The 27060-nt window shown below is 47.4% G+C and overlaps 1 protein-coding gene across 11 annotated transcripts in view; it reads left to right on the forward strand.

The window, feature by feature from the left end:
• The window catches only part of FBRSL1 (fibrosin like 1), a 554269-nt gene extending 528825 nt beyond the window's left edge, over window positions 1-25444 (forward strand). For 7 of the 11 annotated variants that reach the window (XM_081966852.1, XM_081966855.1, XM_081966858.1 and 4 more), the window contains 8 exons: window positions 5717-5788; window positions 7614-7652; window positions 8752-8823; window positions 9955-10087; window positions 13165-13248; window positions 17069-17152; window positions 22059-22287; window positions 23326-25444. In XM_081966852.1, the coding sequence (XP_081822978.1) occupies window positions 5717-5788; window positions 7614-7652; window positions 8752-8823; window positions 9955-10087; window positions 13165-13248; window positions 17069-17152; window positions 22059-22287; window positions 23326-24562 (1950 nt within the window). In that variant the 3' untranslated portion in view covers window positions 24563-25444. The remainder of the gene's footprint in view (window positions 1-5716; window positions 5789-7613; window positions 7653-8751; window positions 8824-9954; window positions 10088-13164; window positions 13249-17068; window positions 17153-22058; window positions 22288-23325) is intronic. The other 4 variants (XM_081966853.1, XM_081966854.1, XM_081966857.1 and 1 more) reach the window with 4 other exon arrangements.
• Window positions 25445-27060: the final 1616 nt, after the last annotated feature.

Raw genomic sequence — 27060 nt, forward strand, 5'->3', positions numbered from 1 at the left:
TAGATAGATAGATGATAGATAGATAGATAGATAGATGATAGATAGATAGATAGATAGATAGATAGATAGATAGATAGATAGATAGATAGATAGATAGATATTGGATGGTTGATAGGTAGGTAGATAGGTAGATGGATAAATGGAGAGAAAGTAAGAAAATAAGTAAGAAACATAAAGCTTAGGAAAAAGAGATGAAAGAAGAAATACAGGTGTACAAATCCAGTTTTGATGCATTCTAGTGTCAGCCAAAGAAACACTCACTCAATTGAAATCCTCCAGAAGCCATGTAGGATTGCAACTGACCCATAAATCCAAGACAAGAGACATCTGGTTTCACACATGCTACATAACGTTCTGCTTACCATGGTTTATGATGGAGGCACACCACAGTAAATAAATCAAGGCTTAACAAACGAGAGGGAGAGGTAGGTAGGTAGGTAGGTTTGGTCCCCCCAAACAACCCAGTTGATTAGGATTGATTTTTTTTTTTACGCCAACACAGTTCAGCTCCAGTTCTTTAGTGACCGCACAGACGGGTGTTTTTCTGGGATGGAAACAACCCACTACTAAGCCAAATGTGTGAACTCAATCAACAGATGGCTTCCCTTTTCCCCCCGCTCTGTTCAGCATGTGTGGGAGATACATCACCTCTCATGGCCTCTCTTGTAACTGGCCATGAATCTTTTGCCTTGAGAGTTCCCATCCTCCTTTTTTTCTTCCTGCTATATTTGGCAGAAGTGGGAGAAACTGGCCGCACCTAAATTATCTTTAACTTGGGGAGGGAGAGAGAGAGAGAGAAAGACAGAGAGAGAGACAGAGAAAGACTGAGAGAGATAGAGAAATAGACACAGAGAGAGAGAGAGAAACAGACACACAGAAAAAGAAAGGCAGAGAGAGAGAGACAGAGAAAGAGAGAGAGAAACAGACACACACAGAGAGAGCGAGGGAGAGAGGAGAGAGGAGGAGAGAGAGAGGAGAGACACAGAGAGAAAGAGAGAGTCAAAGGAGAGACAGTGAGAGAAGAGAGAGAGAAAGAGTTAGAGAGAGAGAAGTGAGAGAGAAAGGAGAGAGACAGAGAGAATAGAGACAGATGAGAGAGGGAAACAGAGAGAGAAAGAGTCAGAGAGGAGAGGAAGAGAGAATGCAGAGAGAGGAGAGAGAGAGAAAGAATCAGAGAGGAAAGACAGAGAGGTGAGAGAGACAGAGAGAATAGAGACAGATGAGAGAGGGGGAGAGACAGAGAGAAGAGGAGAGGGAGAGAGAATGCAGGGAGAGAGGAGAGAGAGAGGAGAGACACACAGAGAGAGAAGAGAGACACAAAAAGAGACAGAGTCAGAGAAGAGAGAGGAAACAGATGAGAGGGGGAGAGACAGAGAGAAGAGGAGAGGGGGAGAGAATGCAGGGAGAGAGGAGAGAGAGAGGAGAGACACAGAGAGAGAGAAGAGAGACACAAAAAGAGACAGAGAAGAGAGGAGACAGATGAGAGAGGGGGAGAGACAGAGAGAGACAGAGAGAAGAGGAGAGGGGGAGAGAATGCAGGGAGAGAGGAGAGAGAGAGGAGAGACACACACAGAGAGAAGAGAGACACAAAAAGAGACAGAGTCAGAGAAGAGAGAGGAGAGAGAAAGAGGAGAGAAACAGAGAGAGAGAGAGAGAGAGAGAGTCAGAAGAGAGAGAGACAAAAAGAGAGGAGAGAGAGATCGTGATTAATCTCCTTGGAAGAGAGACAGAATGCAAATCTTCCAAGCAGAACCAAACTCTGCACAAATCATTCTAACCTTTCTGAAGGCTCAAAACTTTTCCTCTTCCTCCCCGGCGGCCCATGACTTAAGCTCGAGATCATCGGGACAGACATGTCCGGGGGGGGGGCGGCTGACTGGGGGTGTAATGAATTCTCTCTCCCCTTGCCCTCCGAAGCCAAGAGGTTGTTTTGATTTCCCTGCCTTTGGTGTCCCGTCCCCAAGGCTTCGCCTGTAAATCCTGACCCGCCTCATCCCAGCCTGACTGCAGACTTTCGCCCGTTGGCCTTCCCAGAGGCCGTTTCTCGTGAGCAGAAGAACGGGGGAGAGGTCAAAAGGATCTTTCAATTGGCTTTGCAGGAGGAAACCTTCCCATCTGTCTTGGGGTGGGGGCTGTGGGGAGTAAGAGAGGACCGGGGGGGGGGGCTCTGTTGTCATTCACACTATTAATGTAACGTGACCTTAAAACGCATCGCAGCTGTTATTTTTGGCCTCCCCGTCCGTCAGTTTGGAGAAGGGTCTGATGGTGCTTTTTTTAAAAAAAAAAAGTTTTTTTTTATTTTTTTGTTCTCTTACATACAATTATAATACCTATAATTGTATGTAATTGAATGTATACCACATTCACACAGTTCTTCTCCTTTACATTTGCCTTTCTTATACATTTGTTATTCCATTCAAAAGGTTATAATATACAGTTTGGGTTGCTTTATTTACCATCCCTTCCGCCTGTTGTAACACCACTTTATTTTCCCTTTCTTTTCTCCCTCCCTCTCTTCTCTACTTCCTTCTTTCCTCCTCTCCTTCCCCTTCCTTCTTCCCTTACCTCTCCCCTACTCTTCCTCTTCCCCTTCCTACCCTCTCTCCTTCTCTTTCTCTCCCTTCCACCCTCCTCTCCTTACCTCTTCCCTCCTCTTCCTCTCCTCCTCTCTCCCTTTCTCTTTCTGTTGTTATAGGTGTCTCTTTCAAATCTCAGTTTATGTTTCCTTGGGATGGTATTTCCGCAAACCCAAATATAGTTTAGTATTGTTTCTTATTCCCTTACCTCTCCCCTACTCCTACTCTTCCCCTTCCTACTCTCTCTCCTTCTCTTTCTCTCCCTTCCACCCTCCTCTCTTTACCTCTTTCGTTCTTTCTTTCTTCCCTCCTCTTCCTCTCCTCCTCTCTCCCTTTCTTTTTCTGTTGTTATAGGTGTCTCTTTCAAATCTCAGTTTATGTTTTCTTGGGATGGTATTTCCGCAAACCCAAATATAGTTTAGTATCGTTTCTTATTCCCTTACCTCTCCCCTACTCCTACTCTTCCCCTTCCTACCCTCTCTCCTCTTTCTCTCCCTTCCACCCTCCTCTCCTTACCTCTTTCTTCCTTCCCTCCTCTTCCCCTCTTTCTCTCCTCCTCTCTCCCTTTCTTTTTCTGTTGTTATAGGTGTCTCGTTCAAATCTCAGTTTATGTTTTCTTGGGATGGTATTTCCGCGAACTCAAATATACTTTAGTATCATATTCCCTTACCTTCGCTAATCTATCCTAACGATGTTTTTTTTTCCCTTTTAAATCTCGCTCTTGAATGTATACTTGTATATTTAGTATTTTCTTTTCTGTTTTCCTGATGGTGCTTTCTCGGGGGGGGTGATGGGGGCTGAAGGTCTCGCCCACCCAGAGCTTGGGAGACTTCATCCCTTCCTTCTTCCCCAGCCGTCCCTATTTTTAAACAACCCTTCATCCTTCGTGGCTGTCCCTGTGACGGGCCACTCCAAAAAGGCTTCCTCTTTGAGAACTGACGTCGATTTGGCTTGTCTGACAACTTTCACGTCTAGCTAGGGAATTAGGAGAATTTAACTGCTCTCATCTTGGAAGGAAACAGGTGCTAGGCCCTGGCAAGGAGATAGATAGCGGCTGGCTCTTGAGTCCTTGTTCCATTCAAAAAAAAAAGCTGGCACTAGGATACAGTGACTGCCAGCTCCAGAGACAAAACTTATCGCCCTGGGGAGGACTTGGTTAACCGTGGCAATCAGTCAACAAGGCAAAGGCACATAGGAGGAGAAAGATTGTTGAGGTAGCCTTGAGGAAGGGTTGCAGGAGCTGCAAAGAGAGAAGAAACAGCTTAGTGGAGGGAGGGAGAACAGACAATAGGGAGGGAGGGAAGTGGGAAGGAAGGAAGGGCAATGGGAGGGAGGAAAGGAAGGATGGACAATGGGGAGGGAGGAAAGAAAGAAAGTGGGAAGGGAGGGAGGACAATGGGAGGGAGGGAAGAAAGAAAGTGGGAAGGAAGGAAGGACAATGGGAGGGAGGGAAGAAAGAAAGTGGGAAGGAAGGAAGGACAATGGGAGGGAAGGAAGGAAGGATAGTGAGAGGGAAGGAAGGATGGACAATGGGGAGAGAGGAAAGAAAGAAAGTGGGAAGTAAGGATGGACAATGGGAGGGAGGGAAGAAAGAAAGTGGGAAGGGAGGGAGGACAATGGGAGGGAGGGAAGAAAGAAAGTGGGAAGGAAGGACAATGGGAGGGAGGGAAGGAAGGACGGATAGTGAGAGGGAAGGAAGGATGGACAATGGGGAGAGAGGAAAGAAAGTGGGAAGTAAGGATGGACAATGGGAGGGAGGGAAGAAAAAATGGGAAGGGAGGGAGGACAATGGGAGGGAGGGAAGAAAGAAAGTGGGAAGGAAGGAAGGACAATGGGAGGGAGGGAAGGAAGGAAGGATAGTGAGAGGGAAGGAAGGATGGACAATGGGGAGAGAGGAAAGAAAGAAAGTGGGAAGTAAGGAAGAACAATGGGAGGGAGAGATTTTTTTCGTAGATTTTCACGGGTGTAGGTATGCTGGTCTTGTTGTATTCGGGTCTTTTCCCTTGTAAGATTGAGATTGTCTTGACAGCTCCGACCATGCTTTAAGCCCAAAACCCAGCCTGAAGATGGCGAGTGAGACCTCACCAAAACGTTGCCAAGACAATCTCAATCTTACACAGGAAAAGACCCAAATACAACAAGACCAGCATATACACACACACACACACACACACACACACACACATGGAATTAACGTCTCTGGAGCTGGCCGCATTTAGCTGACCTGGGTTGATCTCTAAAGAGCTCAGCAAATCAAACCCGATTAGCCCTCGGTTGGCATCTTCCAGTAGGCTCAAGGCCTGCGGGCTCGAAAGGGGAGATGTCGAAAGGGGAGAAAAAGAAACCGCGGATGAAAGAAAAGGATGGACCCGTTCTGCACGGCTGCCAACACGACGTCAGCGAGAGCAGGCAATTAAAACGAACGGCGAACGTAACCCAGGAATTAAGAAGGCATTCTTCACCTGGATTTACCTGGCGAGCAGCTGTATTTGTACAAGAGAGCAAAAGTCCCTTTCGTTTTAAAAGGGGGGGGGGATGGAATTGGCACAGTGGGAAGTAAACCCGTCCAAACATAACAGGCCGTCCTCGACTTTCAACGACCCCAATGGAGCCCAGCATTTCGGTTGCTGAGTGAGATCGTTGTGAAGCGAATTTTGCCCTGTTTTTACCGCCTCTCTCCCCACCGCTGTTCAGTGAAACGCTGCAGTTGTTAAGTGAATCAGGCTTCCCTGTTGACTTGGCTCATCAGAAGGTCGGGAACGGGGATCACGTCTCACACACACACACACACACACACACACACACACACACACACACACACACCCCGGACATTGCAACTGTTCTAAATATGACTCACTTGGTCAGCGTCTGAATTTTGAATTTTGGCTCACACTCCTAAGTGTGAAAAACGGTCATAAATCAGTTTTTTTCAATGCCATGGTAACTTTGAATGGTCCCTAAATGAAAACGGTTGTAATTCGAGGACGACCTGCGTTTATTTGACGAAGGAAGGGAAGGGCGGTGAAATTTTGAGCTCAGCTGTGCTCGCGTCACTCCTCCAATGGCTGTTTGCTCAGCGTTGCGTCGAAGCATGGCTAGAACAAGTCATCTCACCGACGTTTTCGTTTCCGTTCTTCTAGACTTCCAACCCGATCGATGTGGCCAGCAGGCCTAGCACGGTGCACCACACGCTTCTGCAGAAGACACCAGGGGTAGGTGCCAAGCAGGGATAAGGTTGCTGCCGGTTCGGTTGCGCAAAAAATCTTTGCTCCGTGCACATGGGCATTTGCATCTGAAAGTGTTGGCACATGCGCAAAACCATGGGTGGGGGAATACTGGAATACGCCAAAATGGACAGGCTCATAAAAGAGCCGAAAGGCAAAGAGGAATCCGAGTTCTACACAGTATGGAGCTTTTGGTACAAATGGCTAGAGGAAAGAGGCAAAAATATAAAAATAGGAAAGCAATAAAGGGAAGAAAAAGAGATCAAGGGACCAGGAAATAAATACAAAACCACAGAATTAATAAGAGGGGAAACTATAAGAGAGATTGTATATAAAAATAGTGCGAAATAAGAAATAGAATGGAATTAAATGTATATAAAAGATGTATTGTATGGAATTAATAGAGATAAAAGATATGTAAAATATGTACGTAGGTATATATATTTACAGTTATAGATGTATAAGATTAGATAGATGATTGATAGATAGATAGATAGATAGATAGATAGATAGATAGATAGATGATAGATAGATAGATAGATAGATAGATAGATAGATAGATAGATGATATTTAGATAGATGATATTTAGATAGATAGATAGATAGATAGATAGATAGATAGATAGATAGATAGATAGATAGATGATGATAGATAGATGATAGATAGATAGATAGATGATATTTAGATAGATGATATTTAGATAGATAGATAGATAGATAGATGATAGATAGATAGATAGATAGATAGATAGATAGATAGATAGATGATAGATAGATAGATGATTGATAGATAGATAGATGATAGATAGATAGATAGATAGATAGATAGATAGATAGATGATAGATAGATAGATAGATAGATAGATAGATAGATAGATAGATAGATAGATAGATAGATAAGAAACATAATGGATATTTCAAAGATGTAGCAGTGTTGAAAAGATGATATAAATGTATAATAAAAGTAAAAAATTAATAAAAAGGGGGGGGAATTCATTTCTGCAATGAAAATTGTCCTGCGCTTGCGCAGAAGCGAAAATCAAGATGGCGGTGCTGTAGGAGAACCGGTTCGGCAGGGGCGTAGCAGGCCTGGGTTGCTACCGGTTCCAGCAACCCAGGCCGCCAAGTTACTACCTATTTGGCCGAATCGGTAGGAACCCACCTCTGGTATCAAGTCCAGTGAGTTTCTTTCGGCTCCCCTTTGGGGTTGACGCATGATAAACATTGACCTACAAAGGACTATGTTTCTTATTTTGGCTTGGTTTGCAATGATGGATGGATGGATGGATGGATGGATGGATGGAGTCTTGATGCCGCCCAGTTTTGGGTCAACGTTGGGGGCTCAAGACCCCAGACAACACCTTGGAGTTTGGGGGAGCTGGTACAGTTCTTTAAAGAGGATTCGGGTTAATGCCAGGTTTCCAAGTAACACCCTCAACGAAAGAAGACTCCGAAGCTTGAGTTTCCTCAAAGTTCCATTTGATTAGAGATGTCACATTGGCACATCTGGGAAAACCCGAATCTGAAAGCTTCCAGGTGTTCCCCACCCAAAAGAAAGTTCAAGTCCCTGCCCAGCACCCACATGTCCAGCCCAATCAGACCCCATCCAAAACTGGAGATGCTTCCCAATCACGCCACTCCGGATGCAGGTCAAGACGTCCTCGACTCTTTGAGAAAGGAATGTTATTTTGACTATATATATCTCGCTATAATCCCAGTTTCCCACAACAATAAATGCGGCAGGCCTGAACGCAAAAAAAAATGGCTTCCAGGCCTAACGAAACGTTGATTTTTTTTTTCATGTTTTCCCTAGGTGGCCGACGCCTATCGGGCTCCTGTACGAGTAAGTAAGGTTTGTTGGGGATTTATTTATTCATTTAATCTACTACTTATTTTTGAAAATCAAAGGGGGGGAGGGGAAATGACACGGATAAAAAAAACTATTTGTCATGCTTCCCTTAAAAGAAGAGGCGAGGTGATAAGAGTGCACTTAGCCTCAACAGTTGTAAATAGACAATATTAGGCAGTCTGATGTACACATTATAGGGATGCGGTGGCTCAGCGGCTAAGACGCTGAGCTTGTCAATCAGAAAGGTCGGCAGTTCAACGGTTCGAATCCCTAGCGCCGCGTCATGGAGGGAGCTCCCGTGACTTCTCCCAGCTTCTGCCAACCTAGCAGTTCGAAAGCACGTAAAAAATGCAAGTAGAAAAACAGGAACCACCTTTGGTGGGAAGGTAACAGCGTTCCATGCGCCTTCGGCATCTAGTCATACCGGCCACATGACCACAGAGACATCTTCGGACAGCGCTGGCTCTTGGGCTTTGAAACGGAGATGAGCACCGTCCCCTAGAGTCGGGAACGACTAGCACATATGTGCGAGGGGAATCTTTAGTTTTACCTAATGTGCACATTAGAGCAGCCTTTAAATCAAATCAATAATTTCAAGTAGTCCTCGACTTACAACAGTTCATTTAGTGACTGCTTGAAGTCCCAACAGTGCTGAAAAAAGCAACTTACTGTTTTTCATACTTAACGGGCTTTGACGTATCCCCGTATCAAAATTTCAGACCCTTGGCCATGAACTCATGACTTGGTGACAGTTGCTGGGATCAAGGGATCCCTTCTGTGACCTTCTGACCAGTCGATGAGGAAGCTGAAATCACGTCCCCGTTTTATGACTTTTCCCGCCATGGGCGTTAAGCCAATCAATACAGTAGTCGTTAAGTGAACCAGAATTCCTTTGCTTGTCAGAAGATCGCAAAAACGGGATCATGTGATCCCCAGGATCTCAGCAACCATCATAAATACGAGCTCGTTGCCAACTCACTGAGCAAATGTCTCACTTAACCAACAGAATTCTGGTCATAATCAGTTGCACAAAGGAGAGAGAGAGAGACGGGGGGGAGAGGATTTAATTTAAAATTAAATCCAGTTCCTTGTTTTATTACAGAAGCCCGGGAAATGGTGTGCTGTCCATGTACAAATTGCTTGGCAGATCTACCATCACCAACAGAAGATAAAGGTAATCAAGCAGATTTATTCAGAAAACCAGAGGATTTCTCTTCTGGTTTTGAGAATGACGTTCCCGTTCTCACCGCCCCTGATTTCCTAAGGTTCTCCATTTTTCACACTGTAAAGGACGAAATGTCTTAAGCCTTTCTATCTTCGAATATCTAGTTTATACCAGAGGTGGGTTCGTACCGGTTCGTACCGGTTCGGCCAAACTGGTTTGGCAGCCTGGGTCGCTGGAACCGGCAGCGATCCAGGCCTGCCACGCCCTCGAACTGGTTCTCTTATGGGGCCGCCATCTTGATTTTCGGTTCTGCGCGTGCACAGCACAATTGTAATTGCACAAATGTATTTTTTATAACGTTTTGCACATGCACAGACCTAATCCGCACGCGTCTGGAGTGCACGTGAGCGAAGCGAGATTTATGTACGCATCGAACCGACGGTAATGCTGGGAGCACGCCAAACCTGATTTAGACATCTGAAAAGGCCGTGTTTCAGAAGAGAATTTTGGAATACCAAATAACACAATTAGAAGGGACTTTGGAGGTCTTGTAGTCTAACCCCCTCCTGAAGGAGGAGACCCTATCCCGTTCCAGACAAATGGTTGCCCAATCTCTTCTTAACAACTTCCAGTGTTAGAGCACCCACAACTTCTGGAGGCAAGTCGTTCCACTGATTAATTGTTCTCACTGTCAGGAAATTCCTCCTTAGTTCTGGAGAGAGAGAGGGAGAGAGGTATGTATACCCTCTCTCGAGCCTTGCCCTTGAGCTTCCTGTTCCTGTGTAAGAACATGTATTCCATTGATTGTAATCCCATAGGGTTACGCAGGGGTCATAGCTAACTTTTTAGATTGTCTGAGTTGATTGAAGCTGGGGATGATGTAATGAGAAGGCCTGTGAACCAAAAGGGTGTTGGGATATTCCTATTGTGTCTTAATGGCTTCCCCGGTTTGCATCTTGAGTGAGGGCTCATCCTACCAGTCTACCTACCGTATTTTTCAGAGTATAAGACGCACCTTTTTCCCTCAAAAAAAGAGGCTGAGGCTCAAGGAGAGGTTGCAACCAACATGGACATCACCAAGCCCAGAAAATAGAAATGGATGATGAGTTGTGGTTTTTGTTCTTCTTCTTCTTTTGACAGCAAATGCAGCTGGATCCCCACAAGCTGGAAATCGGTGGAAAGCTTGACCTCTTCAGCAGACCACCAGCTCCCGGCGTCTTTCCTGGCTTCCATTATTCTCAAGATCTTGCCCGGCCGCTCTTCTCCAGCACAGGTGAGGGGAAACCCCTGCTGATGCACACATCACACAAAAAAAGATCAGTGCCCTCCAGCCTTCTGGGCACAGGGACTGGTTCTGTGCAGAGGGGTTTTTTCCACAGACTGGAGAGGACTGGTTTGTGTTTACTCTGGCCTCGGCTTCCCAAGAACATGAAGCAAACTCCTTGTCCCGACAAAAAACCCTTTTATTAATTGTCAATTCTGCTCATTCACATCCAGCAAAGTCTTTCAAGGGAGGATTTACAGTCACAAGACCTTATCTGGCTTGGAGAGCTGCCAGGCCGATATCTGCAAAACTTGGCAAGGAGTCTTGGAGAGTCACGAACCAATTAAGTGAACAAATTGTCTCCTGCAAACTCCCCTCCCCTTTCGCTCCTCTTTTATTTCCTCTGGGAGGGGCCATTCATCGTCCACCTGTGGCCTTACTCCCAAGTCGACCCTTGTTCTTTAGCTCTTCCCTTCCTTTGGCAACTCTGTGCATGCGCACACTGGGAAAAGTCTCCACCTGTTCTTCTGCCTCACTGATGTCTGACTCTGAAGGCAGCTGATAACTGTCAGACGGCCCTGGCCCCCTCTCTGCCTCCGACACAGAGCCCTCAACAGAGCCTTCCCCAGACTCCAGGACTGGCCCAGGTTCCTCCCCAACCTCCTCAATGTCCGAATCTACCACCAGCTCCGCTGGCAGGCCATAACAGTTTTGCTTGCATCCCACAAATGGGCCTTTGTTTGTTTGTGCAGCCTGGTTTCTGGCATCCTGCAGCCCGGTACTGAACCATGGACCGGGGGTTTCCTAGATCCTTCAGGAAACGAATACAGCATCTATTAATGAGTTTGGCAGGTGTGTTCCTGATGCTCCATAATACCTTCTCGGAATCCAATCCGAAATCCCGCATGGCTTATAAATAATTCCTTTCCATCTGTGAATCCCCAAAGCTGCCTTGGGCAGTAAATCTCAGTCAAGTCGGCCATTGGCAGAGAAGAAGCGGAACGGACATGGGGACTCAACGGAAGGAGGCATAAATCTGTGGGTTTCCAGGATCTAAGGCCTCCTCCTGGCCTTGTTGAAGGAGACGTCACTGAGAAAAACCCAGCTTCTCCAGGCGGTTGACGTCACCACCAAAAACATGTTATCTCAGATTCCCTTGTCCCTGGGATGGATGTACAGCTGCAGGCAAACATTGGGTTTAAAAGCTTCCTGACAACATTCCTGGTTTTAATCTTGAGGAAGCCTCTTCTTCTACTACTACTTCTTTTCTCCTCAGGATTATCAGCCTGGAAGTGGTCAAGTGGAAGGATGTCTCCTTCAGGGAAATTGTTCTTCTTTTATTAATTGACTGTGAGTTCTGCTCATTCCCATCCAGCAAAGTCTTTCCAGGGAGGATTTACAGTCACAGACCTTCTCTGGCTTGGAGAGCTGCCAGGCTGATATCTGCAGAACTTGGCAAGGAGCCTCGGAGAGTCACAAACCAATTAAGCGACTCCTGCAAACTCCACTCCCCTTTCGCTCCTCTTTTATTTCCTCTGGGAGGGGCCATTCATTATCCACCTGTGGCCTTACTCCCAAGTCAACCCTTGTTCTTTAGCTGTTCCCTTCGTCTGGCAGCTCTGCGCATGCGCACACTGGGAAGAGGCTCCAGCTGTTCTTCTGCCTCACTGATGTTTGACTCTGAAGGCAGCTGATAACTGGCAGATGGCTCTGGCCCCCTCTCTGCCTCCGACACAGAGTCCTCATCAGAGCCTTCTCCAGACTCCAAGACTAGCTCATGTTCCTCCCCAACCCTCCTCACTGTCCGAATCTGGCTGGCCACAACATGCCCATTTGTTATACACCTTCTGACATCCTAAAGGATTTACGGGTTTGACAGCCTCCATCTGTCCCAAGGAAGACCCGTAATGTTGCAAAGTACATCGATAACAAGGGGTGCCATTCTCTGGGGCTTCTTCCAACACACACACACACATACCACAATTCCTTTTTTGAGTTGTTCAGAACCAGTTCAATCTCCATGAAGAGACCAAGTCCCCAGGGCAGTCTGACCCTTTCCCCTTTTTCTTCTCAAAAATTCACTTCAGAATCTTAGGAAGCGTTTTCAAGACGGATGAGGGGGGGGCACAATGGCAGATAAGGGTCTTTGAGCGGGGGGGGCGTTTGCTTTGTTATGATTCACTCTTGTAACGGTATGTCGGAATGACCTTTGGCGGCAGAGTGAAGAGAGATGCTCTCTAGGGAATAGTCAGATAAGACAACGTAGCCCACAGCTGGATAATGGGTGGAGAGAGAGAGTTTCAGATTCAGATTAACAGAGTTGGAAGGGACCTTGTGGGTCATCTAGCCCAACCCCCTGCCCAAGCAGGAGGCCCTAAACCATTTCAGACAGACAGCAGTCCAGTTTTGAAAGCCTCCAGTGATGAAGCTCCCACAATTTCTGAAGGCAACTTCTGTTCCATGGGTTGAGTCTTCTCACTGTCAGAAAATTTCTCCTTATTTCCAGGTTGAATCTCTCCTTGGTCAGTTTCCATCCATTATTCCTTATCTGGCCTTCAAATGTGCTTTGGAAAATAGCTTGACCCCCTCCTCTCTGTGGCAGCCCCTCAGAGAGACACTCAAAGGGGACCCTCCCTAGTTTCTTATCCTGCGAAAGAGGCGGCTGTAATGCTTGCGAGAAAAACCTTGGGAGACGGAGGGAGGAGATGAGGGGCGCAGTGGCCTAGAGGTGGAGCTCTCGCCTCATCAGGAGGCTGGGAGTTCAATCCTAGGTAGAGGCCAATATTTCTCTCTCTGAGAATATACAGTATCTGCTGGAGGGGGAAACTCCGCATTGGCAACAGGAAAGGCATCCGGCCAGTAAGCACTCGGCTTCATTCAGTTGCCCAGACTACACCCTCATGGGGTCGTTAAATGAGGAGGTGGAGGATGGAGGAGATGCTGCCTGTAGGACGGTCAGATAAGAGGCAGCATAACCCTCAGCTGTATAACGGGTCAAGCAAGAAGCTCAGGAGGGATCTTCCCTAAGTTACCAATTCTTTAAAGACGATTCTCAGATGTTTATTTTGTGGTTGTTATTGTTGCAGGATCTGCTCATCCAAACTCCGCTCCATTTGGATCCTCGCCTCATCATAGCAGTTTCCTGCCCACCAGCCATTTGGCAGGTAGGTGTAAGTAAACCTTAATTCTTGCGATTTACTCGTCTTTTGATATCTGTCTTTTGACTTCTCCTGCATCAGACCCGTGGGTGGCGCAGTGGTTAGAAGGCAGTACTGCAGGCTAATTCTGCCGACCGCCAGCAGTTCGATTCTCTAACCCGGCTCAAGGCTGACTTGGCCTTCGCTCCTTCCGAGATTGGTAAAACGAGGCCTTTGGGGGCAATTAGCTGACCCTGCAAACCGCTTGGAGAGGGCTACAAAGCATTATTGAACAGATGAGTTGGAAGAGACCTTGGAGGTCATCTAGTCCAACCCTCCCCCACCCCACCCCCATCCAAGCAGGAGGCCCTACACCATTTCCAACAGATGGCAGTCCAGTCTCTTCTTGAAAGCTTCCAGGGATGAAGCTCCCACAACTTCCAAAGGCAACTTCTGTTCCATGGGTGGATTGCTCTCACTGTCAGTAACAATATATAAGCATAACCTTTATTGTCATGGTACTGAAATACAACAAAATTGGTTCATGTTCATATACTATGAAGCAGTATATAAGTCTAAGGACCTGGGGAAGGAAAAGGAAGGCAGGTATGCAGAAGGACGGGGATAATCTTATCTACTGGAAGAGCAATTGCTGCGTAACATTCCTGCCTTGGAAAATACTTTTAGAGATCAGCTTTGGAACAGAATAGAATCCAAATAAAATTACCCTCTTAAGCTAAAAAGAAAAGCAAACAAACCTTCCTTCTAAATAAAATGGATTTATTTGCCATTGGGGGAAAAAACCCAGCAGTATCTGAAAATCTTGATCATATTTCTAAAGTTCTCCCAAGAGGGGCAGGGGGGGAGACACAGATTTGAAGAGGCAATGTCCCAACCTTCAGCCAAGTCACCTGCCCCTTTGGTGGATCACGCCGTCTGCTTTATCTGTGTCGGCTTGCATACATACACACGAGTATAAGACACTCCCCTCCCCCTAAAAGAGGGTGACAATTTGGGCGCGTCTTAACACCGAATGTAGCCTCGCCCAGCAATTTACCTCCTTACAGCAAACAGCCTGTTTCAGTTTCAGCTTCAGCACAGCCTGATTAGCACAAGCAGCTGATTGTCAGTTGGATCGGCCTCTCAACCATCAGCTGTTTCAGGCTGTAGGGATTGCCATAGCCTATGGCTGCCTCCGCGTGCCTCATTTTCAGCCTCCGCCTCCCATTTTTTGCCTCTGCGCACCCCATTTTCCACCCCATTCCAATCCCCACCGCCCAGAACAGGCGGAAAATGCACCCGCAGAGGCCAAAAATGGGGCCTGCGGAGGCTGAAAACGGGATATGGAGTCCGAAAACGAGGCACGCAGAGGCAGCAATAGGCTATGGCAATCCTGAAACAGCTGATCATTGGGAGGCCAATCCAACCGACAATCAGCTGCTTGTGCTAATCAGGCTGTGCTGAAACTGAAACAGGCTGTTTGTGTTTCCTGCAAGGAGGCAAATTGCTGGGAGGCAGAGGCAGATTTTTTTTTCTTGTTTTCCTCCCCAAAAGCGAGGTGCGTCTTATACATCGGAGCATCTTATACTCCAAAAAATACGGTGTATATTCAACCCAGCTGGTCGTTTAGCTAGAAGTATTCTTTGTGAATCAGAGTCTCTGTGATATAATTCACAGACTTTCATCAAGAGTGCAACACCAGCCCTAACCATCTGGCCTGGGTTTAAATTAAGCTTAAAAGAGACATTATTTCGGCCTAATTAAATTATTAATTGGTCTACTCCCAGAGAGAACGCGGTCTCCATTTTCACAAGCTCTAATTTGTTATTTTGAGCCCATCAAGCAAGGCGACACTCATTGGAGTGGCGAAGTTGCCTAGAGGTGGAGCTCTTGCCTCACAAACAGGAGGCTGGGAGTTTGATCCCAGGTAGTGGCAGATGCTTCTCTCTCTGGGCACAATGAAAATATATCTGCTGAACAAAACTCCGCATTGGTGACGGGACGGGCATCCGGCCATTCAAACACTCTGCTAGCTCCATTCAGTTGCCCAGACTCCACCCCGCAAGGGATTATTATGGGGTCGTTAAATGAAGATGAAGGGATGCGATGGCTCAGTAGCCAATCAGAAAGGTTGGCAGTTCGGCGGTTCGAATCCCCGGTGCCGCGTAACGGAGTGAGCTCCCGTTACTTGTCCCAGCTTCTGCCAACCTAGCCGTTCGAAAGCACGTAAAAAATGCAAGTAGAAAAATAAGAACCACCTTTGGTGGGAAGGGAACAGCGTTCCGTGCGCCTTCGGCGTTGAGTCATGCCAACCACATGACCACGGAAACGTCTTCGGACAGCGCTGGCTCTTGGGCTTTGAAACGGAGATGAGCACCGCCCCCCTAGGGTCAGGAACGACCAGCACATATGTGCAAGGGTGGGGGATCTTTAACTTTACCTAAATGAAGATGAAGCAAAGCTACACTCATAACCAAGAACACGAGCTTCAATCGTGAGTCCATCGCACGCTGGTGTGTCTTGTTTGTGTTGCCCAAATCAGAATGTTGCTCTTTGGGGGACCAAGGGGTCTTTAGAGTAGATGCTGAATGTCCAAATGCAGACACAACTTAAAAGGATAGAAAAGAGGTAGACGCTTCAAGCATCCGATTTTAATTCGAGAAATGTGGTTTCAAGGGGATGCCGCTGGTCCTTGCCATCCCCCAAGTATCGTTTGTAGATTCTGTCCAATTCTTGCTCCTTGGGCCCACAGTATGTAATTTTAACCAAAACCATCAAGAAGGGGGTGGGGTGGGGAGAGAGAAAGAATCAGTACAGGTAGTCCTTCACCTTACCAAAATTCATTTAGGGACCGTTCAAAGTTACAGCGGCCCTGAAAAAAAGTGGCTTACGACCGTTTTTCCCCCCACACTTATGACCATTTGAGCATCCCCACGTTCACCTGATTAAAATCAGAGTTGGAAGGGACCTCGGAGGTCTTCTAGTCCAACCCCTGCCGCTTGGCAGCTGACTCATATTCATGACGGTTGCAGCATCGTGGTCTCCTTTTGTGGCCTTCTGACAAGCAAAGTCAGTGGCTGAACCAGGTTCACTTCACAGCCCTGTAACTTACTTCACAACGGCAGTGACCTGCTTAACAACCGTGGCGAGGAAGGTCGCAAAATGGGCAAAGCCCACTTCACAACTCTCTCGCGCAACGGTGGAGATGTTGGGCTCAACCGTGATCATAGGTTGAGGACTACATGTATCTCAAATGTCCCCACCAGGCCTTCCCGAGATCTCCTTAGGAGAGGCCTCCTCTGGTTGTTTGGTTTCCTCCATGACGGGGTCTCCAACCTAGGCAACTTCAAGACTTGTGGACTTCAACTCCCAGAATTCCTCAGCCAGCTCTGCTTGGCTGGCTGAGGAATTCTGGGAGCTTTGGTGGCTGAGGAATTCTGGGAGTTGAAGTCCACAAGTCTTAGAAGAGTTGCCAAGGTTGGAGACCCCTGCTCCATAAGATGTCCCACCGGAAACCAGTTTTTCAGCTTCTTATTTGGCTCTCGCAAACCTGATCTGCTCAGATTTCAGCTCCTTGGCCTCCTCAGCCCTCCTGGCTCTTCTCCCTCAAACAGTTGGTTTCCTCCTGGTACGCTTAACGCCAGCACCTGTTAGCAAGTCCTCCATTGAGAATGTTTTGTGTGAAGGCCCCCGCCAGGGAGAAGGACCAGCCTTTAATCCCACCTGGCATTGGAACCCTGAAATAAGCCAAACAAATAAACAAGGGGGCGGGTAGGAAAGAAATAAGAGGGTACATTTAGTTTTCCCTGCATTCTTGGCTCAATGCCGGCTAAAACCCTGTTTGCCTTTCCAGATCCGTTTACAAGGTCAAGCACCTTCAGCGGCCTTGGAAACTTAAGCAGCAATGCCTTTGGCGGATTAGGCAGTCATACTTTGAGTAAGTACTCAGTGGGTTCCTGCAGACTAGCTTCTTTCCCATAAGACCCATGTTCCTATCGAAAGCAACCGGTGGCCGTTGGTTTTAAAGCAAGGCAAGCTCCTTAAAACATCCCCCAAGCAAAGGACGGAGGCTACAAATACGCCGAGTTTTCCCGTAGAGGACATTCCGTAATTGATGTCCACCAGGTCCACCAAGAACGGTGACTTCAGCTCACTTTCCACAGAAGAAGGAGTGAGACCCCAATGAAATATCTCCCTTCTCTTTGACCATCCTTTTGGGGTGTGGGTTGTCTCAGGTCCAAAGTTTGAGGTTCTTCAGGATCTACCATCTTACTGGAAGAACTGGGAGAAGGTATCAGGAAGGTCTCAAAGAGGCTTTTCCCAAAAGGCAACTAGAGATTCTTGGGTTGTTGTGTTTTTTTTTTTTCCAACTTTGAAAACGTTTCGTTTCTCATCCAGGAAGCTTCTTCAGTTTGTGAACTGAATCGGGTTCTCCTCCCAAGAACTGAAGAAGCTCCTTAGATGAGCAGCGAAAGGTCTTCAAAGACAAACCATGAAGCGTTGAGAAAAAAGCCCCTTTGGGACAACCGTTGACCTGGAAGATTGAGAATCTCCATAGGCACTTCAAGGAGATGCCTGTAGCACCCCTATGGTGGCATCACTGTTGAGGGCAAGAGAACATAAGACATTGGCTTGGTTACCTGGGTTTACAGCAGACTGTCTGCTTGCAGTCTACCTGTCCAATCTGGTCCAGTAGGATGGATGGACATGTTTCCTCTCCCATCAGCCAAGGATGTTGGCTGATGGGCACTAGGAAGTTTGTCCCTTCTGCCATAGACTGTGCACCCTTCGGAGATTAGGATGGTGCCAACCCTGTTGGTGTGTGGGAAGGTTTTTGAAGATCTGTTTACGTGCCCAGGCCTGGAGTCCCAAATACATGAATATTCCCATTACCTGGGGAAGCTGATACCCATAATTTGTAATATTTCTTGCCTGCTGTTTGTATTTAATTTCTTGGTGTATCGTGTTCTCATTGTTTTTATTAATGCTTGCTGCCTGGAGTCATTGGTTTGAGATGGGTGGCTAGGCAAATTAAATGGATGGATGGATGGATGGATGGATGGATGGATGGATGGATGGATGGATGGATGGTATCTGAATAACAGAGTTAGAAATAACCTTGGAGGTCTTCTAATCCAACCCCTTGCTCAAGCAGGAGACACTATACCATGCTGGACATTTGGCTGTCCAAATCTCTTCTGAACAATCTCAGAATCAGAATACGGCTGGAAGGGACCTCGGAGGTCTTCTAGTCCAACCCCCTGCTCAAGCAGAAGATCCTATACCATTTCAGACAAGGGACTGCCCAGTCTCTTCTTTAAAATCTCCAGTGAGGGAGCACCCACAACTTCTGAAGGGAAGCCATTCTACTTATTAATTGTTCTCAACAGGAAATTTCTCCTTAATTCTAGGCTACTTCTCTCCTTGATTAGATGATTTCCTATCATCTCCAGTGATGATAGATAGATAGATAGATAGATGATAGATAGATAGATAGATAGATAGATAGATAGATAGATAGATAGATAGATGATAGATGGATGGACGGACGGACGGACGGACGGATGGATGGATGGATGGATAGATGATAGATAGATAGATAGATAGATAGATAGATAGATAGATAGATAATGATAGATGATAGATAGATAGATAGATAGATAGATAGATAGATAGATAGATAGATAGATAGATAGATAGATAGATAATGATGATAGATAGATAGATAGATAGATAGATAGATAGATAGATAGATAGATAGATAGATAGATAGATAGATGATAGATAGATAGATAGATAATAGATGTGGAGAGGGAATGGGGATTTTGCAGTATCCTTCCCCTGGAGTGGGGAGGGAATAGAGATTTTGCAGTATCCTTCCCTTGGAGTGGGGAGGGAATAGAGATTTTACAGTATCCTTTCCCCTGGAGTGGGGAGAGAATGGAGATTTTGCAATATCCTTCCCCTGGAGACTGGTGGGAATGAGGATTTTGCAGTATCCTTCCCCTGGAGTGAAAAGGGAATAGAGATTTTGCAGTATCCTTCCCCTGGAGTGTGGAGGAAATGGAGATTTTGCAATATCCTTCCCCTGGAGACTGGTGGGAATGAGGATTTTGCAGTATCCTTCCCCTGGAGTGAAGAGGGAATAGAGATTTTGCAGTATCCTTCCCCTGGAGTGGGGAGGAAATGGAGATTTTGCAATATCCTTCCCCTGGAGACTGGTGGGAATGATGATTTTGCAGTATCCTTCCCCTGGAGTGGAGAGGGAATGAGGATTTTGCAGTATCCTTCCCCTGGAGTGGAGAGGGAATGAGGATTTTGCAGTATCCTTCCCCTGGAGTGGGGACGGAATGAGGATTTTGCAATATCCTTCCCCTGGAGTGGAGAGGGAATAGAGATTTTGCAGTATCCTTCCCCTGCAGAGGGAATGGGGATTTTGCAGTATCCTTCCCCTGGAGCGGGAGGGAATGGAGGTTTTGCAGTATCCTTCTCGTGCCATGCCCACCAAACCACGCCCATAGAACCAGTAGTAAAAAAATTGAATTTCCCCACTGCAGCTCCCTGCATAGAAGGCCTGCTGGACTCAGGCTCATAAAACTAGAAAAAAGGAGTCAACTGAAGGGGTGAATCTTTGTGGAAGGACAAGTTAGAGCATCCAAAGAGACACTGGAATACACATTGCTACGTGTGTGGAGACTGGAGCTGTCTACATGTTTTCAGGATTGTGTCTTTGTGTGCAGTCGTAAATACAGACCCCTAAAAACCCAGAAGAAAAGCCCACTCCACCCCAAAAAAAACCAGAGCACGTGCCACAAAAGCCACCATCTCTCCATCCTTGGGGACGAGGATTTCATGAATGCAAAGAACTTCTAGTAGATGTTGATGTCCTTCAAGGAAGATCTGTCACCTTCTTGAGGTGCAGGGAGATTAGGAACTCCCCCAATTGTCCACTGCCACGTTCAGAACCTGTCCCGGTTAGTGATTGGGGAACAGTGTTCCCCAGTTCACCAACACAACTGGGGGAATGCCAAGCTGAGTGCCCAACTGAATTATGAGTACTGATAAAAGAGAGTATTTGTAGCTCAGGGCTCAGCTGTGTCGTCCTTGCTGCTCTCTGAGCTTGCAGATGTTTCATGACCCAACTAGGTAACCTCATCAGTGCTAGAAGAGAGTGGGATTTCTAGGCAGGAGGAGGAGGAGGAATGTGGGGTCCTTGGTGCTCTCTGAGCTTGGTGGTGTCCTTGCAGACATTTCATGACCCAGTTAGGTAACATCATCAGTGCTAGAAGGGAGTGGGGTTTGTAGAGTGGAGAATTGTGGGGTCCTTGGTGCTCTCTGAGCTGGGTGGTTTTCATGCAGACGTTTCATGACCCAACTAGGTAACACCATCAGTCCCAGGGTTCCTCAGCCAGTGTTGTGGCCTGCCAGCAGCCAGCAGAGCTGGCAGCAGATTCGGAGAGTGAGGAGGTTGGGGAGGAACCTGGGCCAGTCCTGGAGTCTGGGGAAGGCTCTGATGAGGGCTCTGTGTCGGAGGCAGAGAGGGGGCCAGGGCCGTCTGACAGTTATCAGCTGCCTTCAGAGTCAGACATCAGTGAGGCAGAAGAACAGCTGGAGCCTGTTCCCAGTGTGCGCATGCACAGAGCTGCCAGACGAAGGGAAGAGCTAAACAACAGGGGTCGACTTGGGAGAACAGGTGGAAGATGAATGGCCCCTCCCAGAGGAAATAAAAGAGGGAGCAAAAGGGGACTGGAGTTTGCAGGAGACAGTTAATTCTCTTAATTGGTTCGTGACTCTCCGAGACTCCTTGCCAAGTTTTGCAGATCTCGGCCTGGCAACTCTCCAAGCCAGATAAGGTCTGTGACTGTAAATCCTAAAGAACAGGGGTTGACTTGGGAGTAAGGCCACAGGTGGACGATGAATGGCCCTTCCCAAAGGGAATAAAAGAAGGGAGAAAGGGGAGTGGAGTTTGCAGGAGACAATTAGTTCGCTTAATTGATTCGTGACTCTCCGAGACTCCTTGCCAAGTTTTGCAGATATTGGCGTAGCAGCTCTCCAAGCCAGATAAGGTCTGTGACTGTAAATCCTCCCTTGAAAGACTTTGCTGGATGTGAATGAGCAGAACTCACAGCGAATTAATAAAAGGGTTTTTTGTTGTTGGGACAAGGAGTTTGTTTCAGGTTCTTGGGAAGCCTCAGCCAGCTTCGACCTTGGCACCTTTAAGTCTTCTGGACTTCAACCCAGCGAAGTCTTTAAGTTGCCAAGGTTGGAGACCCCCCGTTTTAAACCAAACACCCTCATTGCATCCATGTAGTTTTTCAGATTTCAAGGGTTTCCTTGGCCAGCAGGAGACTTTGAATGGCTGCTTTTTCCATCCACCGAACCGATTCACGCTTTCTATTTCCAATGGACTTGTTCCTCCCTCTTCCCGTCCTCTTTGTCCAGGCCGAAAAAGATAAATAAAACAATTGGCCTTTTCATATAAGACTAAAAAAGGGACGATGTACACCTTATTGGGACACGCGGTGGCTCAGTGGCTAAGACGCTGAGCTCGTCGGATCAGAAATTCCGGCGGTTCGAATCCCTACTGCCGCATAATGGAGTGAGCTCCCGTGCAAGTAGAAAAATAGGGACCACCTTTGGTGGGAAGGGAACAGCGTTCCGTGCTCCTTCGGCATTGAGTCATGCCGGCCACATGACTACAGAGACGTCTTCGGATAGCGTTAGCTCTTCGGCTTTGAAACGGAGACAGGGGAACTTTTACCTTTGTATATAAGGCTAAATGTCCTTCCTGTCATCCGGGAGCGAACCCAATCTTCTCTCCCTCTTTCTCTCTCGCTTCCCAGGTCACAGCAGCCTCTTTGCTCACAAAGACGGTCCGAACGTCCAGACCTTCGGAAGCCCCCACGAGCCCTGGAACAGGCTGCACCGGACGCCGCCCTCTTTCCCCACGCCGCCTCAGTGGCCCAAGCCGGGCGACACCGAGCGGAGTTCCTCGGTGACGAACCACGACAGGGACCGAGAGTCCGAGAAGAGGGAGCTTTCCTCCAGTAAAGAAGAGAGGGAGAAGGAGAGGTGAGGGAGGGCGACCTCTGGCCGAAAGGGTCTTGGTGGCCTTGGCCAAAATGGACTGGTGTACATGGCTTGGGGGGGTGCAGTGTCTTGTGGGTATCCACCCAGTACCTACCTACCTACCTATCTCCTTGCTTGCTTGCCTGGTTCTTTCCTCTCTCTTCCTCCTTTATTCTTTCCTTCTCTACCCACCTTCCTTCTCTTCTCTTCTCTTCTCTCTCCTTCCTCCTTCCCCGTTCCTTCCTTTCTCTATCTTCCCTTCTTTCTCCTCTCTCCCTCTTTTCCTTCCTTTCTCCCTCTTCTTCCTCCCTTCCTTCTCCCTTCCTTCCTTTCTCCCTCCTTCCTTCCTTCCACCTTCCTCTTTCTTCTCCCCCCTTACTTTCTCCCTCCCTCTTTTCCTTTCTTTCTCCCTCCTTTCTTCCTTCTTCTCTCTCCACCTTTCATTTCTTCCCTTCTTTCCTCCCTCTCTTCCTCAATTCCTCCCTCTTTTCCTTCCTTTCTTCTTTTCTTCTCTCCACCTTCCTTCCTTCTCTTCCTCTTCCCTCCCTCCCTCTTTTCCATCTTTCTCCCATCTTTCTTCTCTTCTCTCCCCTCTCTTCCCCCCTTCCTTCTCTCCCTTCCTTCTCTCCACCTTTTTCTCTCTCTCTTCCTCTTCCCTCCCTCCCTGTTTTCTGTCCTTTCTCCCACCTTTCTTCTCTTCTCCACCCCTCTCTTCCTCCCTCCTTCCTTCTCTCCACCTTCCTTCTCTTCTCTCTCTTTTCTTCTTCCTTCTCTCCCTTTTCCATCCTTTCTCCCACCTTTCCCCTTTCTTCCTCCCTCTCTTCCTCCCTTCCCTTCTCCCTCCCCTCCCCCCTCTCTTTTCATGCCCTCCATCTCGCTTAGCCTGTGGTATGAATGAAGCCATAACGGTATTATATTTATATGGCACATTTGATGAATTATTTTTTTTGCTGGTACACACGTTTGCCAACTCTGTTGAATAATAATACCAAACGGTTGTACAGTGAGACACCCATAGACTCTCAATCTCTTTCCCTCCAGGGATCTTCTGGATAAAAGTAGGCACTCAAACCGATCCTCGCCAGCTTCGGCCCCCGTAACGCACCAGATCAGCAACCTCATCCGTAGCAACAGCCAGGCATCGAGCGACTCCGGACGGCAAGTTGCCCTCCTGGACCGAGAGCGATCGAAAGATCTGGAGAGAGAGATCCCTGACCGGCTCAGAGATCCTCCTCCAGTGGCCGACCAGAAGATCAAAGAAAGCCGCTCCCCGGTGAAGGAGCCTCCAAGCCATGAAAAGAGGTCCCTGGAGGACAACACCAAGCCCGTCATCCAGTCGGTCTCCCCATACAGCAAGCCAGCGTTGAGCGAGAGCTTGAAATTGAGCAACCTGATGAACAAGGACGTGGAGAGGAAGCCCGAGCTGCTGACGGACCTCCAGAAGATTAAGAACGACATCAAAGTCAAGGAAGAGCGCAAAGAGGAGAGCGACGTCTTGGTGGTGAGCTCGGAACCTTCCCAGCATCCCCGAAGCGCCGAGCACCCGCCGCCCCCTTCCCTCCACGGGTTGCCCCTGCCCCACACCATGGCGGCCGCCATGCCCATCTCCATGGGCAGCGTCCACCAGATGAACAACATGAATGTCCTGGAACGCAGCCGGATGATGACTCCGCTCATGGGCATGAACCCGCTCGCGGGGCGCGAGAGGCTACCCCACCCAGGGTTTTCCTGGGACCCCATGAGGGACCCCTTGCGCGACGCCTACCGGAGCTTAGATCTACACCGCCGGATGGACTTCCAGCTCCGAGCAGATCCCATCCACAGGTTTCCGCCCGCCTCGGGTTTTTACGACCACGAGCGCTCTTACCGGGACCGCGAGCCTCATGACTACAACCACGAAAACCTTCTGGAAGCCCGCCGGGAACAGGAGCGTCTCCGGCAAGCGGAAGAGCGGGAGCGGTTGCACTTACGGGAAGAGCTGGAGCGCGCCCGGATACACCACTTGCACACGTCGCCCATCGAAAGCCACCTGGCCCACATGCCTTCCTTCATGTCTCATCTCAGCAGCATGCATTACCCCAGACTTAGCCCTTCGGCCGCCATGCACAATGGGATTTTGAACAGGAACCCGCCCACCGCCGCGCTCAGTGCTCCGCCCCCCTTGGTCCCGGCGAGTAGTACGAGGCCCTCCTCCCCCCGTCGGACTACCCCGCTCACAAACTCGGAATCTCGGGACTATTCCCCATCTAGAAATGCCAAAGAAGTGGAGGCACGATAGTTCGCGGTTGGCCCACCTGCAGGATGAATTTCCCGCCTCCCCCCTCCCGCAAACTCGCCTGGATCCATAGAGGAGGACGGGGGAACGGCAGGGGGGGGAGCGGGGACGAAACCCCCTTTTTTTTTTAAAAAAAAATGCACTGCTGTAAACTTTTTTTTAAAAAAAAACTGTAAAATTTGTAGACATGAAGCACAGTTGCGAAAGTGATGGAAGGGTGGGGACGGGGGCACGCGCGGAGGGGAGGGGGCATCCGAGGTTACGAACCTTTCTCGACCGCACGGTTGCTGAAACAAAAAAAAATTGGAAATTTTAATATATAGGTCTTTGGTTTTTCTCGTTTCCTGGTTTTATTTTTATTTTTATTTCCTCCTCCCCCTCCCCCTTTGCTTCTGCGCTGAGTTAAAATACTATTATCAGGTTTGTATGTTTTGTTTTGTTTTAATTATTATTATTTTTTTGCCCCAAAGGCCAGGAACATTTTTAATGAATGTATTGGTTTGTTTTTTTTTAAATTGTGTGCTCTTTGTTCACACACACACACACACACACAAGCGAAAAGAAAAGAAAAGAAAGTTTTGGTTTCTAGTTTAAATTTTGTGGCCTCAGATCCTTAAGTAAAAAAAAAATAAAAAAAAATAAACATGCATCCAGGGTTTCTTAAAAAGCATTATTTATGGAGATACCTGTAGTTTCATACAGTTCCACTGTGAGCTTCCTGAACTGAGGCCACTGGTTTCTCTGGTACTTTGAAATTGAAGTTACAGATATATATTTAAAAAATAATAATTAATAATAATAATTAATAATAATGTACAAAAACCTGTTTGTTTTTTGCCTTATATTATGGAGAAAATTAGAGTTTTTTTGACTTCTTGTTTTAAAACACAGCAACAACAAAAGAAAGCAACATGTAAATACTCTGTTAATATAAATGTACACCAATATTGAATTCTTAACATAGGTAGACTTTATAAAAAAAAAAACCGGTTTCTAGAACCACTCTCTGGTTATTGGTTAACGTTATTCCAACTCAATCCTCTTCAGCGTGTCTAAGAGGGGTGGGGTGGTGGAAAGAACTACTGATACAAATGCAATCGTCCTCTTTCAAAGACCCCCTAATCCAGGGGTGTCCAAACTTGGGAACTTTAAGACTTGTGGACTTTAACTCCCAGAATTCCCCTGGGGAATTCTGGGAGTTGAAGTCCACAAGTCTTAAAGTTCCCAAGTTTGGACACCCCTGCCCTAATCCCTTGCGGGACGGCGTCTGGGCACCTGAATGAAGCTGAGTATTTCCTGGCCAGATGCCCTTCCTGTCGCCAATGCGGAGTCATATTCAGCAGATATAATCTCTACGTGCCCAGAGAGAGAGAAATTTCTGCCTCAAATATGCAGATGACACCAAGCTGACAGGAATAGCCAACACTCCAGAAGATAGGCTCAAGGTACAGAAGGATCTAGACAGAATCTAACACAATGAAACTCGGTGGTGACAACGGTCAAGTTCTACATTTAGGCAAGAAGAACAAAATGCACAGGTACGGTATAGGTGGTACCTGGCTCAATAGTAGTAACTGTGAGAGGAATCTTGGAGTCCTAGTGGACAACCATTTAAATAGGAGCTGGTTGTGTGCAGCAGCTGCCATAAAAGCCAACACAGTCCTAGGCTGCATCAACAGAGGGATAGAATCAAGATCACGTGAAGTGTTAATACCACTTTATAAAGCCTTGGTAAGGCCACACTTGGAATCCTGCATTCAGTTTTGGTCGCCACGATGTAGAAAAGATGTGGAGACTCTAGAAAAAGTGCAGAGAAGAGCAACAAAGAGGATTAGGGGACTGGAGGCTAAAACATATGAAGAACGGTTGCAGGAACTGGGTGTGTCTAGTTTGATGAAAAGAAGGACTAGGGGAGACATGATAGCAGTCTTCCAATATCTCAGGGGCTGCCACAAAGAAGAGGGAGTCAAACTATTCTCCAAAGCCCCTGAAGGCAGGATAAGAAGCAATGGGTGGAAACTAATCAAGGAGAGAAGCAAGTTCTAAGAAGTTTCCTGACAGAACAATTAATCAGTGGAATAACCTGCCTCCGAAAGTTGTGAATGCTCCAACACTGGATGTTTTAAAGAAGATGTTGGATAACCATTTGTATGAAGTGGTGTAGGGTTTCCTGCCTAGGCAGGGGATTGGACTAGAAGACCGCCCAACTCTGCTATTCTATATTCCATATGGGTTGGACTTCATTCTGAAGAGGGCTCTGTGTCAGAGGCAGAGAAGGGGCCAGGGCCGTATGCCAGTTATCAGCTGCCTTCAGAGTTAGACATCAGTGAGGCAGAAGAACAGCTGGAGCCTATTCCCAGTGTGCGCATGCGCAGAGTTGCCAGATGAAGGGAATAGCTAAAGAACAGGGGTCGACTTAGGAGTGAGGCCACAGGGGGACGATGAATGGCCCCTCCCAGAGGAAATAAAGAGGAGCAAAAGGGAGTGGAGTTTGCAGGAGA

The sequence above is a fragment of the Natrix helvetica genome (assembly GCF_964273705.1).
Source record: "Natrix helvetica genome assembly, chromosome: 14".
NCBI lineage: Eukaryota > Metazoa > Chordata > Lepidosauria > Squamata > Natricidae > Natrix > Natrix helvetica.